At 40.6% G+C, this 14,298-nt stretch overlaps 1 protein-coding gene across 2 annotated transcripts; it reads left to right on the top strand.

The window, feature by feature from the left end:
- Window positions 1-596: 596 nt before the first annotated feature.
- LOC100842842 (DNA-directed RNA polymerase IV subunit 1) lies at window positions 597-14,088 on the top strand. Of its 2 annotated transcripts, none has more exons than XM_003566475.4 (19): window positions 597-1,168; window positions 1,426-1,510; window positions 1,678-1,798; window positions 1,886-2,010; window positions 2,467-2,511; window positions 2,596-2,838; window positions 3,008-3,163; window positions 3,569-3,706; window positions 6,327-8,225; window positions 8,312-8,481; window positions 8,572-8,638; window positions 8,827-8,945; window positions 9,953-10,101; window positions 10,389-10,615; window positions 10,743-10,916; window positions 11,012-11,149; window positions 11,493-11,740; window positions 11,849-11,960; window positions 13,511-14,088. In XM_003566475.4, the coding sequence occupies exons 1-19, from the start codon at window positions 1,158-1,160 to the stop codon at window positions 13,694-13,696; spliced, it is 4,413 nt and encodes a 1,470-aa protein (XP_003566523.1). In that variant the 5' UTR covers window positions 597-1,157; the 3' UTR covers window positions 13,697-14,088. The 2 variants fall into 2 exon arrangements, with proteins under 2 accessions (XP_003566523.1, XP_014754617.1); XM_014899131.2 differs by having other exon boundaries at window positions 2,599-2,838.
- The last annotated feature ends 210 nt before the right edge of the window (window positions 14,089-14,298 follow it).

Genomic DNA, 14,298 nt, shown 5'->3' on the forward strand with positions numbered 1-14,298 from the left:
AGTCCTCACCTCCCCCGTTTCCCGCCTCCTCCTTCTTCGCTCATGCTAGCATCAATTGTCAAGCCATTAGCACGCTTGATCCGGCTATGTTTTGGAGAGCTAATTACATGTCACACAGCCCGTGTGTCACTACCTCATTGCCGTCGACCACTCAACCTCTCCATCGGCCGTCAACGCTTCTCTCCCGCTCTTCCTTCCTCTCATTTTCTCCACCTTCCTTCATCTCTTTTCCCTTCTACGGTGACGCCACACTTCTTCCTCTCCCTTCCTCTCTTTTCCCTTCCGCCGTGGTGCTGCGCGGTAAGACCATCCGTCACTGGATTCTACGATTATAGATAAAAAAATTCACTAGCCTTTTTACAACTTCATCTTCTCCCCGAACTTCTCTAACTCCCCAACAAGGACCAGAAAATCGCCCAAAATGCAAAATCCGTAAAATCTCCCAACCCCGTGTCCAAGGTTTTGATTTCTATGCAACGGTCATCGTCGCCAGCTATTCCTCAGCTCATTGCATCAATGGTGAGTATTTACAAGGCTAGCTGCCACCTGACTCACGAGCCAAAACCCCGAATCCGGGCGTATTTCAGTAGTCTCACCAAACCCCGGTTATTCTCTCCCAAGCCACAAATTTCCAAACGCCCAAACCCCGAGGGAGGAAGCCTCAACTCGAGCTCTCCTCTCTCGTCCCCGTGCGCAGCGCATAGTGGACTGCTCCTCCTCCTCCGATTCCCTCGTCTCCGCCGTCGGCATTTGCTCTTCATCCATCTCCTTCCCCGCGAATCGCGCCGCGCCGGCCGCCGACGCCGTCTGTCGGGGCCACGGCGAGGCGCCGCCGCCGCCTGCGGCTTGTCGGCGCCCCCTGCCGTTACCGTTAGCGGACTGCGCCGGGCGCGGCGAGGATTGAATTCTTATTTTCGCCGGCGAGAAACCCTAGCTTAGCGTCAACCTTCGCCTCCGCCGTGCTCCCCTGCTCCTCCCAGGTCAGGAGCTTGCTGTCTGTTATCAGAGAAGTTACTCAAGGTTCAGAACACAGTCCGACAAAAGAGGTTCAGAACACAGGGGAACTTGAAAAGGGCGGCGTCTCCCTTCCCCGCCCCGCCGTCCACCTCCCGCTGCTCGTCCAAGGCGTCAGGGCGCCGCCGCGGCGGTCATCCGACATGTCTGAGTGGTAAGTCGCTCCCCTTTTGCACCTGTAGGCAATCATTCAGACGATGGTCCGAAAAGTTTCCACCAGCCGTGGTAGTTGCCCCGTGGTGTTACAGCGTCAGCATATTAGTTGTCTCCTCGTGTTCCTGTTTTCCTAACAATGTCTGCAGAAAAATGGTGTTCCATCGAGATGTTTTTTCTTGTACTAACGATTTAGAATCTGTCCCCTTTGTGCGTCATCATCTACTTCTGTCAGTATGACATTTTTTTTATGTGCAGGACGGATGGGCCAAATAATGAAATGGATGTGCCTATGGCTGAGCTGAAAGCCTTGAAATTTGATCTCTTGTCCAGTGCAGATATAGTAAGCTTTTAATTTGCCTTGACTAATTTTACGCGGGAAAAGAGATACGTACTTAAAACTTATATATAGGCATTTATGCATGTGGATGTAGTTTTTTATTTATCGGACAGCTTAATTCTCCATTCATTACTTCATGTTGGACGGGCGTAACAATTTTTACATTCCAGGAGACGTTAAGTAGCGCAAACATCATAGAGGCATCTGATGTGACTAGTGCCAAGTTGGGATTACCAAATGCGGCACCACAGTGTGTGACTTGTGGATCGCAAAACGTGCGTGACTGTGATGGTAAGTAACTGTTAAGCATTCAGTATCGAATGATGTGGTTTATGTTCCTGTTTAATCCAAAAATAAACTGACTTGTCAAATTATTAGGTCATTCTGGTGTGATTAAACTGCCGGCAACTGTGTACAGCCCATATTTTTTGGAGCAACTCGTTCAGTTCCTGAATCAGATATGCCCTGGCTGTTGGACTCCAAAGCAAAACAGAGATACAAAGGTTTGTAGTCACCAGGTTAAACTAGTTTCATTCTGAATAAGCAATTTAGTCTCTTCTATAAAAATTTATAGGTGTCATATTCTAAGGGCTGCCGCACTTTCAGACAATCAGGTCCTCTGTCAAGAGCTGTCATTAATAAGAGGTTCAACTAGTGTGGGGCTAGCAAGTCCTGCATACAAAACAAAAGGCCATAAAACAACTACTAATACCACTATCATTACTAACACAACTTTTCTTACATGCTTGACACATCTTTAACACTGGTAATGTGTAGACCAATTTTTATACTACTTAATGGCATGCCTGTTTGATCGTTTGGAAATTGTGGGACACAATATTTACATTCCAAAAGCCCATGTAGAAGATATTTAAGGGATAGTAGAAGCACTTGACTTGTTGTAGGTTTGGTGCCATATTTCTTTCTCTAACATGTTGATTTTGTTGTTGTTGTTAAAGAGGTCAGACGCAGCAACCATTCAAGAACCTTGCAAGTATTGTTCAGTAAGTGCATGTTCAGATGATTTGGTTCATATTTCTCCCCTGTTGTAATGTTGTATTAAACCTCGATCTTCTTTTACTGTACAGAAGGATGGACTTTATCCTAGTGTAATATTTAAGGTGCTAACAAGTCCAAGAATAACACTGTCCAAGAGTAAACTTCAACGTAACACTAGCGTGATGGACAAAGTTTCAGTTACCGCAGAAGTGATAAACATGTCCAAGAATAAAAGTTCACTTGAAGTTCTTCCCCACGACTATTGGAATTTTGTACCTCACAACCAGCCACCTCAACCGAATACTACCAAGATATTGCTATCTCCATACCAAGTAAGTATTAGCTATTTAATTTGAGGATGTCCGGTGTTGGCTTGCATACTAGATTTGGTGCATCTTATTTATTTATTTTTCAAACGAAAAGGGCAAGCAGCTGACCGTAATTAATAAATTTGTCTTATGAGTTATGATTAAGTCCATGTTTCCTTTATCGTATTTGCAGGTCTTTCACATACTAAAACAAGTTGACCTTGAGCTTATCACCAAGTTTGCTCCAAGGCGAGAGCTACTGTTTTTGTCATGTTTGCCAGTGACTCCTAACAGACATCGTGTTGCTGAGATGCCATATAGGTTTTCAGATGGCCCTAGCTTAGCTTATGTAAGTGGCACCTCTATTTGGTGAAATTATTACCCATGTTTCTTTCTTGTTTCATCTCTTCTGTTATTTATAACCACTTCCCCCTTATATACCTTTTCAAAATGTAACCTAACCTTACGTATGTTGGAAAGATGTAAATTTGCCAATGAGTCAACAAACATTCATCTAATCAACGAGAAAACTCAGGGAAATTATTCTACATCTTTTGGATGGTTCTTCATGATTATATCTGAAATATATTTTTGCACAACTTGTTGCCAAGTAGAGATAGTATTTTCTTTGGCTTCCTTGTAGATTTGTTAAGAATGCAAGTTAGTGTCTAGTGATATGATGCACATACTCTACCACATATGTGGACCATGTTTGTGTCTCTTACATTTTTGTTCATTCCATATTTGGAGGCAGGATGACCGAACAAAAGCTTATAAGAGAACGGTTGATGCCAGTAAGAAAATCGATGACTACCGTCAGCATCCACAGTTCAGTGTTCTTGCAAGTTCATTTGTAACAAGCCGAGTTATGGAGTGCCTGCAATCATCAAAGGCAAGAAATCAAATATCTTGTTTATTAGAATATCCTTCTTGCATGATTGTATATGTTCTCTTGCAATATCCACATAGTATGATGCACGTTATCCTGCTAATTTCCCTAGTACTATAAGAGTGGTGTATCGTTAGGCAAGGACAAAAGTATATATTTGAACAATTTCAATAAAACACACACACACACACACCCAAAAATGTGTTAATTCTCTGTCGCAATGGAAGTAAACGACCCATTAGCTTATGTGAATGTTACTATTAAACCATTATAACGGGCTTTTTGATTTGGTTCTAAATGGTATGTTTTCTCTGAAGAAGTTCGTGTTATTTTGTTCCCTCATAAGCACATGTAGTTACATACATGATATTTGTGTCGACAAAATGCATTTCAGTGGAGACTACAATTTACCGTAATTTTTTGTTTCCACTTATGCCCACCCCCTCTTTTTGCCAGGTTTCCATCTTTGAAGATGTACTCAGTAGTTGACTTACATAGAATGATACACAAATTCTTCTAGCACTTTACCAGATTGTGTTGGAGAATAGCGTATGCACTAATGATGGAAACTACGTTATGCGGATACTAAAATAAGTTTTCCAAATCAGGGGTGGGTGCTGACCTGATACTCGTGTACGTCCAGATACTCCTGACACATCCTGCACATATTGGAGAATTTCCTACTTTTTAGAAAAGAAAATACCAATGCTTCTTGGTTACACTGTGATACATCTAAACCCTAAATTTTTGATCCAGAAAAGAAAACCTTTCTGATCCCAACCATTGCATTACCCCCTTCCTCTCCAGATCCAATGCCCCCACAGCTCACTAAGGCGGTGCCTAAGGCTGTCAAAATTATTCGAGCTCAATGGCCTGCTCAAGCTCGGCTTGCCATAGGATCAGCTCGAATCTCTAATGAACCAAGCTCAAGTCTGTCGTGAAGCTCGCGAGCTTAATCGAGCTGATCTCGAATAGTTCGTTGAAGCCCGAGAGGTCCAACTTCGTGCTTAGGATCCCCGACCTGAGAAGTTGCCTGCCCTCATGTTTCAACTTTTCCAGGCCCAACTGCACAAATCCCATTTGGTGGAGGCCAATCCATCCCAGACCGAAGCCGCATTATCTGCCAGCTGTAATTCCCCTCTTAGTTACAGCCCGTTTAATGTGCAAGGTTGCAGGAAAGGTCACATGTTATTAGTCCCACCTTGCCTAGCGACAGAGTGCGTTGCTGGCGCACCAGCTATAAAGAGTAAGGCTCGGGGTGGATCTCATCTGAATTAAGGTTTGTGCTGGCTGCATGTCAGTTAGATGTAAAAAAATTGTTCAACATTCCTGATCGTTGGCGAGTCATTGAGCATCGAGGAGTCGAGATCAAGTCAAGTTTTGGGCTTGGGAGCCAGGCTGTATTCGCCCTAGTGCTGCCGCTTCCAGATTGAGCACCGCGCTCAAGAAGAAGCCATGGTGAGTCCCTTGTCCTTTGTTTCCGGGTATCCTTACCTTGATCTAGATCTGCTTGTCGTTTGGAGGAGTTGCTTCTTCTTGGCTGTCTTGTGGGTTTTAAACCATGGTTTTTGAGTCGCCAACTAGTTGCCGACTACTCACCGAGCCGGCACAGTGATGGAGGCTTTCAGCCGCAACTCGATTAGCAGAGCAAGTCGCGCGGCCCGTCGGCTAGATCTGGGACTTCTCTGACTAGCCGCCGCGACTAGGAATGCCGCGACCCCCCAGGCATTAGCATTAAGAAGAAGACCTTCTCACGCAGGTCGAGAAATCCCCGAACCCCTGCCCTGCCTATACACAGCGACAACGTAGCCCGTGTGAGACCGGGCCAGGCCTTAGGCCTGTGCTTTAGGCGTTGGACAGACAAGGGGATTTTTTAACCGAACTCAGGACCTGAGTGCTACTAGAGCCACCTAACCACTACAGCTGGGGCCCTTTCGCCTTTCCTGTGGGTTTTGTACATGAAGCGGGTCAATAACAGAGTCGGTTTTACTGAAACTAGTCATCACCGTTTAGGACGTGTTATGGAGAGAGCTATAGGAGACAGAAAATGTGCGATTCGGATATTATATATACATATTGGTGTTTCTGGAAAAATGGCATATCGACACATCACGATATTCATGTGCGTATACTTATCAGGGTATCCAGACAACCTAGATTGAAAATTTTGTTCGATCTTCCACCTTGATATGCAACCCTCAATAAAGTGATTGAAAGCATCTTATAGAAAAATTATGAGTCTTATTTTCCCAATCCCCACTCAAATTTAATTCAGTTCATTTTGAAAGCTGAGTAAATTTCTTGTGAAGAAAAAAAAAGGATGAGTATACAAGTTGCAGTAAAAGAAAGTGAACTTTGTAAAAATAAATAAATAAATAGAGAACACATGAACAAGATTTTGCATACCTTTTCATTAAGAGGAAAACGTTGTAACTTTCTAAAGTTTTTGCATGACAAACAATATATTTGTTCTATCTTTATGGCTTTCAAGTGATAATTGATATCTAGTTATCTTACATTATTAGCTGTCGCACAGAAAAAGGAAATTAGTTTTAAACTTCGTAATTATGTCGCACGTTCATGCTTTCATTTGATTCATTAACATGTTTTTGTCTTTTAGCAGTTATACTCTAAAAAGACAGATAAGGAATCATCAACAGACTCCTATGGAACTTCGGTAAAAAAAAACGACTCATATGGAACCAAATGGCTGAAGGATGCCATTCTCAGCAAACGATCCGATTATGCCTTTCGGAGTATTATGGTTGGTGATCCTAAGATTAGGTTACATGAAATTGGCATCCCTATGGATTTAGCTGACTTGTTTGTTCCTGAGCATGTTAGTATTTACAACTTCAAAAGCATAAATTTGAAGTGCAACCTGCACCTTCTTGCCAAAGAACTACTAATTGCTCGTCGCAATGGAAAGCTCATTTATGTTCGGAAGGAAAATCAGCTAGAAATTGGTGACATTGTTTACAGGCCATTGCAGGATGGTGATCTTATTTTAGTCAATAGGCCGCCTTCAGTACATCAGCATTCCCTTATTGCACTATCTGCAAAATTACTACCAGTTCAGTCGGTTGTGGCAATCAACCCACTGAACTGTGCCCCCCTTTCCGGAGATTTTGATGGAGATTGCTTGCATGGATATGTTCCACAGTCTATAGGATCAAGAGTTGAGCTTGGAGAGCTTGTTAGCCTAAGCCACCAATTGTTGAACATGCAGGATGGTCGAAGTTTGGTGTCATTAACACATGACTCTCTAGCTGCTGCACACCTGTTAACAAGCTCAGGGGTTTTACTGAACAAAACTGAATTTCAGCAACTTCAAATGTTATGTGTTTCACTCTCACCGACACCAGTGCCATCAGTAATTAAATCAATAAACCCTCAAGGTCCACTGTGGACTGGTAAGCAATTGTTTGGCATGCTGCTTCCTTCTGGTATGAATTTCAGTCCCGATCCTAAGTTACACATCAAAGACAGTGAAGTGCTTGCCTGCTCAGGGGGGTCTTTTTGGCTACAGAATAACACATCTGGCCTTTTCTCTGTCTTGTTCAAGCAATATGGTGGCGAGGCTCTTGAGTTCCTCTCTTCTGCTCAGGATATGCTATGTGAATTCTTAACCATGAGGGGTTTAAGTGTCTCTCTTTCAGATATCTATCTGTTCTCGGACCATTACTCAAGGAGAAAATTCGCCGAGGAAGTTAACCTGGCATTGGATGAAGCTGAAGAGGCTTTTCGAGTCACACAGATACTGCTAAGTCCAAATTTCATACCACATCTGAAGTGTTATGATGACTGCGATGATCTATCAGATTCTTATGAACAGTCCGATTTTGTTCAGAGCAATCTGCCGATCATCAAATCTTCAATCATGGCGTTTAAGAGTGTCTTCAGCGATCTTCTAAAGATGGTGCAACAGCACACGCCTAAAGATAACTCAATGATGGCGATGATTAATGCAGGAAGCAAGGGTAGCATGCTGAAGTTTGTGCAGCAAGCTGCATGCGTTGGTCTTCAACTTCCAGCTGGCAAATTCCCCTTCAGAATTCCTTCCGAACTCACATGTGCTAGCTGGAATAGACATAAATCATTGGACTGTGACATTTCTGAGGGCGCCAGAAAACGTTTGGGAGGCCAAAACTCACATGCTGTGATAAGGAATTCTTTTATAGAGGGTTTAAATCCATTGGAGTGCCTTCTTCATTCAATTTCTGGGAGAGCGAACTTTTTCAGTGAGAATGCAGATGTTCCCGGGACATTAACGAAAAATCTAATGTATCACTTGAGAGATATATATGTTGCTTATGATGGGACTGTTAGAAGTTCTTACGGGCAGCAAATAGTCCAGTTTACCTATGATACTGCTGAAGACATATACACTGATTGCGGTCAGGAAGGTGAATTTGGTGCCCCTGTTGGTTCATGGGCTGCTTGTTCCATTTCAGAAGCTGCATACGGAGCTTTGGACCACCCAGTGAATGTTATAGAGGACTCTCCTCTCATGAATTTGCAGGTTAGATTCTTTTAATCTTTCCTTTCATGGCCTGTGATTAATATGTGGTCCCTTTCTTTCTGATACTGTTTTAACTTCACTGTCAGGAAGTATTAAAGTGCCAGAAGGGTACAAATTCTTTGGATCATTTTGGTTTGCTTTTCCTGTCAAAGAATCTGAAGAAATACAGATATGGTTTTGAGTATGCATCGCTCTATGTCCAGAATTATCTCGAACCAATGGACTTCTCTGAGTTGGTTAACACCGTCATGATTCAGTTAGTACATTTGACTCATGTTTTTTTTCCTATCACTTGACCTTGCAGTGGTGTTAAATTAAGCAACATTGTCTGCATTTTGTTATGCAGATATGATGGAGGCGGTGTACAGAAAACCAAAGGAAGCCCATGGATTACTCATTTTCATATAAGCAAGGTCTTGTCCTCTTGAACTAAAATGATCAAATTTTCTATTTTGTAGGGGCCATTAGATATTTTTTTTTTGGGTAAAGGATGTAACGCTACGATACTATAGGACAGATCCTGTTCAAGTAAGGTCGTAGGAGGGGGGGGGGGTGTTACATTGTTGCCTATATTTCTGCTTAAACTCGTATGTACATGCAGGAAATGATGAAGAGAAAAAGATTGGGATTAAGACTTCTCGTAGAAGATCTTACAGAACACTACAATGCCAAGAGAGACCAGTTAAACAATGTGATCCCTAAAGTTTATATTTCAAAATGGTAAGTGCAGAAACTATTTGTGTTATGATCAATATTTGTATGATCCTCTGTTTTCCTTTTCTTATACAGCACTGATTTGGTACACGAACTGCTTTCCCTAACCTGAAAGAGAAGAAAACAATATCTTCTCTGTTCCTTTGTACCCAACTCGTGTTGAGCTTGCATTTCTACGGAAAATCTTAGGTACAAGTCAAGTCAGGCCTATAAAAGGCCATACCTTGTATTTGTAACTTTGGAGATCAAGTGAAGAGGAGTCACTCAATTCTCTCCCTAATATCCTGCTTTCCTTCAGTGCTATAGTTACCATGTTGTGAACTAGCATTCTCAACAACTTGTATGCTCGATTCCATTGATATCTACCAAGCATGGAATAAACATTTAGTGTTTGACATATCGTATGCTACGGAGTAACTAGTAGTGTGATACAGACATACAGTATATCAACCTAGCCAAATTTTCTCTCCAATATTAGATTTTAGTTGATTCATCACATACAATTTTAAGTTATTAATATTTTTTGCAACACCTATAAAGCTGTGCTTCATTTCATGATGAATAGTGGTTTAGTATAGCAATTCAACTGTTCAATATACAATGCTGCTGTCCATCAAACAGAAACCTCACATCAATGGGAGACCAAACAAGCAACAAGAAATGAGTTATTTATTTTACTCTTAAAAACCAATCTTAAATTATTTCAAATTACTGAGATGTCAGCAACAACATGGATGTCTATGTTGAAATTTCATTGTCTAGTCAAGTCCAATTACGGCATGGCCTGTCCAGGCGATATTTACACATCAATATTTCAACCAATATATCAGACAGTAGATGCTTAGGTGCCTTCTAGGCTATCAAATAGGTAAAATTGTTTAACGCTTCACTCTGCAGCTGTTTTTTTAATAATGCATGCTTTATGTTGACATGCTAGTACCTACTTTACTTTTATCTTTATGATTTTGGTTCCTGCGATATATCGTTTGACATGTGATAATTCTACTCTGCAGCAAATGTTCTGATGATGATGATTGTATCAACAATCAGACTTGTTGCATCACTGTGGTAGCACAGGATGAATCCAACTCTACATCTACATCCCAACTGGACGATTTAAAGAAAAGGGCCATTCCAGTCCTCCTGGCCACACCAGTGAAAGGTTATTATGGCTTGATAGAATTTTCCAACTATGTCCTCAATAGTTTTAAATTGCTAAAAAATAAATCCTTGCTTGCTAAGATGGAGTTTTAAATGTATAATTTATTTTATATGTTTCATGGTAGAAGGTAAAAGTTACTTTAGGTGCAACTTGATCAGGCCTTCTGACATTTTGAGAAATGCAAGGGCCCATTGTGTGACTTCTATATTTCAAATATCACATGCTTCCTTCAGTACAAAATATGTGGACAATGTTTTATGGGACCGCTTGCTTTTCTTCCTATGCAGGATTTTTGGAATTTAAGGATGTTGAGATCCAGTGTCAAAGAGACAACGAACTTGTTGTGAAAGTTAATATGTCTAAGCATTGCAAGAGTGGGATTTTCTGGACTACTCTAAAAAAGGCTTGCATTGGAATAATGGGGTTGATTGACTGGGAACGGAGCCGACCAGGGAGCGTATATGATATTTTCTGCCCATGTGGCATAGACTCAGCATGGAAATATTTTGTCGAAGTATATATTTGTTTCTCTTTGTTTTGATTTTCACTTCTCAGTGAGAATTTGGGTCAAATTGTTTGGAAGCCTATTGCCTCTGATAATTTCCTCTATAGCATTTGATTTTCCCTTATTCTCTGTGCAGTCTTTAAGATCAAAAACCGATGATATCGGAAGGAATATTCATCGGGAGCACTTGCTGGTTGTGGCAGATACTCTGTCTGTAAGTGGGCAGTTCCATGGGCTAAGCAGTCAAGGTTTAAAGCAACAGCGAACTCAATTATCAACCTCATCTCCATTTTCTGAAGCTTGTTTCTCTGTGAGTAATATTAGATATTCTGAGTAATTTTTTACTACAAGATTTGCCTTTTAAACTGCGGTGAACAGATTCTAATTTTATGTTATTCTCTGCAGAGGCCTGCAGATACTTTTATAAAAGCTGCAAAACAATGTTCAGTGGACAATCTCTGTGGTAATATAGATGCACTTGCCTGGGGCAAAGAGCCTCCTGCCGGGACTTCAGGTCCTTTCAAGATTATGTATGCTGGAAAGGTTGTATTGTAACTGCTGTACCAAATTTAGGCACGATATTTTTTTTAACAGCACTTCAATATACTCCCAAAAATGAAAAACAGGTTCTAGAGCAAATCGTGGTCTTTATATGCAATCACCCATTACTGCACTGCAATAAATTCGCAATTTAGTTTTTTGGAGAACATAGTACCAATTGTTTTCTCAAATACTTGCTTATGATCAGGCTGTGGGCTGCTTTAATAGTCTTGTCTCTGTTATGTTTTGATTATTTTCTGGTTGGTTAAAATACACGTCGGTTCTTAATATACTCGATCTATATTGTGATATTTTGTTGGATGCTAACATGTAACTTCTTATGCAGCCGCATGAGCCCGTACAAAATGAGAACATCTATGGCTTTCTACATAACCCTGAAGTTTGGGGACCTGAAAAGAATCATATGGAAACGGACAGTACAAGAACAAAAAATGCTTCCGAAAGGTGGTCATCTGGAAATGCTACCTTCAATGGTGGCACCATATCCGTGGAACAGAATTATCTTGGTGCTAAAGTTGGTGTATGGGACAGCATTATTGATATGCGCACTTGCTTGCAAAACATGCTACGAGAGTATGCCCACATCACTATCTATGGAATTGTGCATAGTAGTTTTTAAATCCCATTTGGAGTTTTGTCTTGATTACTTTCTATATGATATCATGTTTTACTTCCATGAAGGTACCAATTAGATGAATATGTCGTGGAGCTAGATAAATCACGCGTAATTGAGGCCCTGAGATTTCACCCCAGAGGACGCGAAAAGATTGGTGTTGGAATAAGAGATATAAAGGTAATTAACATAAATACATATTTATTTTTGTGGCATAGCTTCTTTCTGCTGATCTTATTTTAGATCATTACTAGGTAATGCCTAGGTAATGCTCATGGGTTGCTACGAAAACATTTAGATAATATTATCAATATATTTTAAAAATCAAGTAGCCATGCAATGCTCTATGAATACAGTTGTAGTCTTAGTAATTACGTGTCTTCGTATACTTGTTTGCATGCTTGCCTTCTAATGGTTCAAAGAGTATTTGTTTCTTAGATGACGAAATTAATACATAAGGTTGTAATGTCTTCTTTTCAACGGTGCATGATCCTTTCTTCTAACACTTCAAAAGCGTAAGTGTGATTTGTAATGATTTGTATGGATCGATTATGATCATATGACCATGACAGAAACACATTCTAAACAATTCCTGTTATACCTATGAGAATACCTTTCTTTTAATAATAATAAAATGATTAGATTTGTTTAGTGCCCTAATAGGTAACATCATAAAAATGGTGCATGAATCTTCAAAGAAAAAAAAGTGGTACATGAATAGACTTTTTTGGAAGCACAGACCTATAGGTTTTATCCTTTTCTCTTATTCTCTAACAAAGCAACAAATGCATCCAAGGATGGGAAATTTTGAGAAATGCTTAACACAAGGGTGTGTTCATAAGTAGAGATGGTAGCTTGCAGACTTAGTGTCTTGGATGAGGATGGATATTGGATTGTAATTTTGTGGAGGAGAGGGGAGTCGATGTTGATTGCACATTCTGAGCTATTCCTGGTTACTAAAAGAGAAATCAAATACATGAGGCTGGCTAATAGAATTTGAAAGCCTTGCTTTTATATGCCCTAAACGATCGCTTTCAAATGACACATCTTTTATGATCAACACAACACTTCAGTGCACCATCCGGCCAATTATATAGCAAACCGTATGGCCTACATGTTCAGTTGCATTGTTTGCACTTCATGCATCAACAATGCACGAGTGCAGTAAATATGAATTGTTATTTAAGCTACTGGATATTATTTTTAGTGGTGATATGGCTTAATGAGGTTGCTTTCTTAGGAGTCGATTTAGGATAAAGGATTGATCAGACTATACTAATAGGATTTCTCTTATGTTTTAGAAGAATAGGGTTGGTTTCTTTACATTATTTGTGTGTATTCTATTTTTCACTTGGTATCTGTGCTAATATTCTTGCTGTTATCATAGAAATCTTCAAAGAACTTTCCAGTTAATGTGAAAAAGAATTGTGTAAATTTAGTTTAATCTTAGGGTAACTATTGTTGCCAGCTTTTCTAGCATCGTTATTCGGTAGCTTCTCAACACTGAATGAACAATAAATCATTTCCGGGCGTCCAGTTAGTTCAATCTTAGGCTCTGGCTCATAGGGGTGCTTCCTGCTTTTACCACTGAGAAGTGTATCCTATGAATCCCTGTTTCAGTAAAACTGCTTGCTGTAAATGTTGTACCCTGACTATTTTGCAGTGCATTGTGGCCGTTTTAGCATATTGTGAGCGCGTGACCAAACATTTTCTGTGTTTCCTGCATGCAGATTGGGCAACATCCTAGTCACCCAGGCACAAGGTGCTTCATTTTGGTACGGAATGATGACACCACTGAAGACGTCTCTTACAAGAAATGTGTCCAAGGTGCTGCGGACTCTATCTCGCCTCAGCTTGGAAGTCACATGGAGAAGATACTACAAACCAGATCATTTTGTCGTGATAGTTGGCGGTAGCACTTTTTGCCGTTTCATTTCATCTAGTCCGGGACAGTGAAAAACTCGCAAAGATAGTTGGATAGTTTCTTCAGTTAGTCCTGAAACAGTGAACTCTGAAGACGCCATGCTTCTTCACCATTCTTTTTAGAAAAAAAGCACACAATATGTTGTTGCTCCTGGGTAGGGGAGGTTTCCTTGTACTGAAAATTTTGATGTAACCCCTGATTTTGTGGTTGACGTTTTGGAATAGAAGTATTTCTCGGTAAAGTTTCGGCATTTAGTTGAAATTTCCTTAAATGCCAACAGTTTACCAAGAAATACTCCTCTTCCAAATTGTCAACAATGGTTGAATTGCCATGAGGCGTTTTCTCGGGATAAAGAAGCAATTTGAGATTTCCAGAGTTGTGGGGGAACACAAACTTTTAATTTGATTGCACAGCTCTTGATCCCCTTCACTTTAGCATCGATCTATCTGGAGGATTGGAAAGTTGGAAGGAAGAATGTTGCTTGGACGTAAGTATGTAGGAACATAATTGAAATGCTAAAATAACATTTATTCAAGAAGAGTGAGAGGAATTGAATACGTGTCCTGTCATCCTCCTGATCCTTGCGAACAAGTA

Source organism: Brachypodium distachyon, chromosome 2 (genome assembly GCF_000005505.3).
Source record: "Brachypodium distachyon strain Bd21 chromosome 2, Brachypodium_distachyon_v3.0, whole genome shotgun sequence".
NCBI classification, from domain to species: Eukaryota; Viridiplantae; Streptophyta; class Magnoliopsida; order Poales; family Poaceae; genus Brachypodium; species Brachypodium distachyon.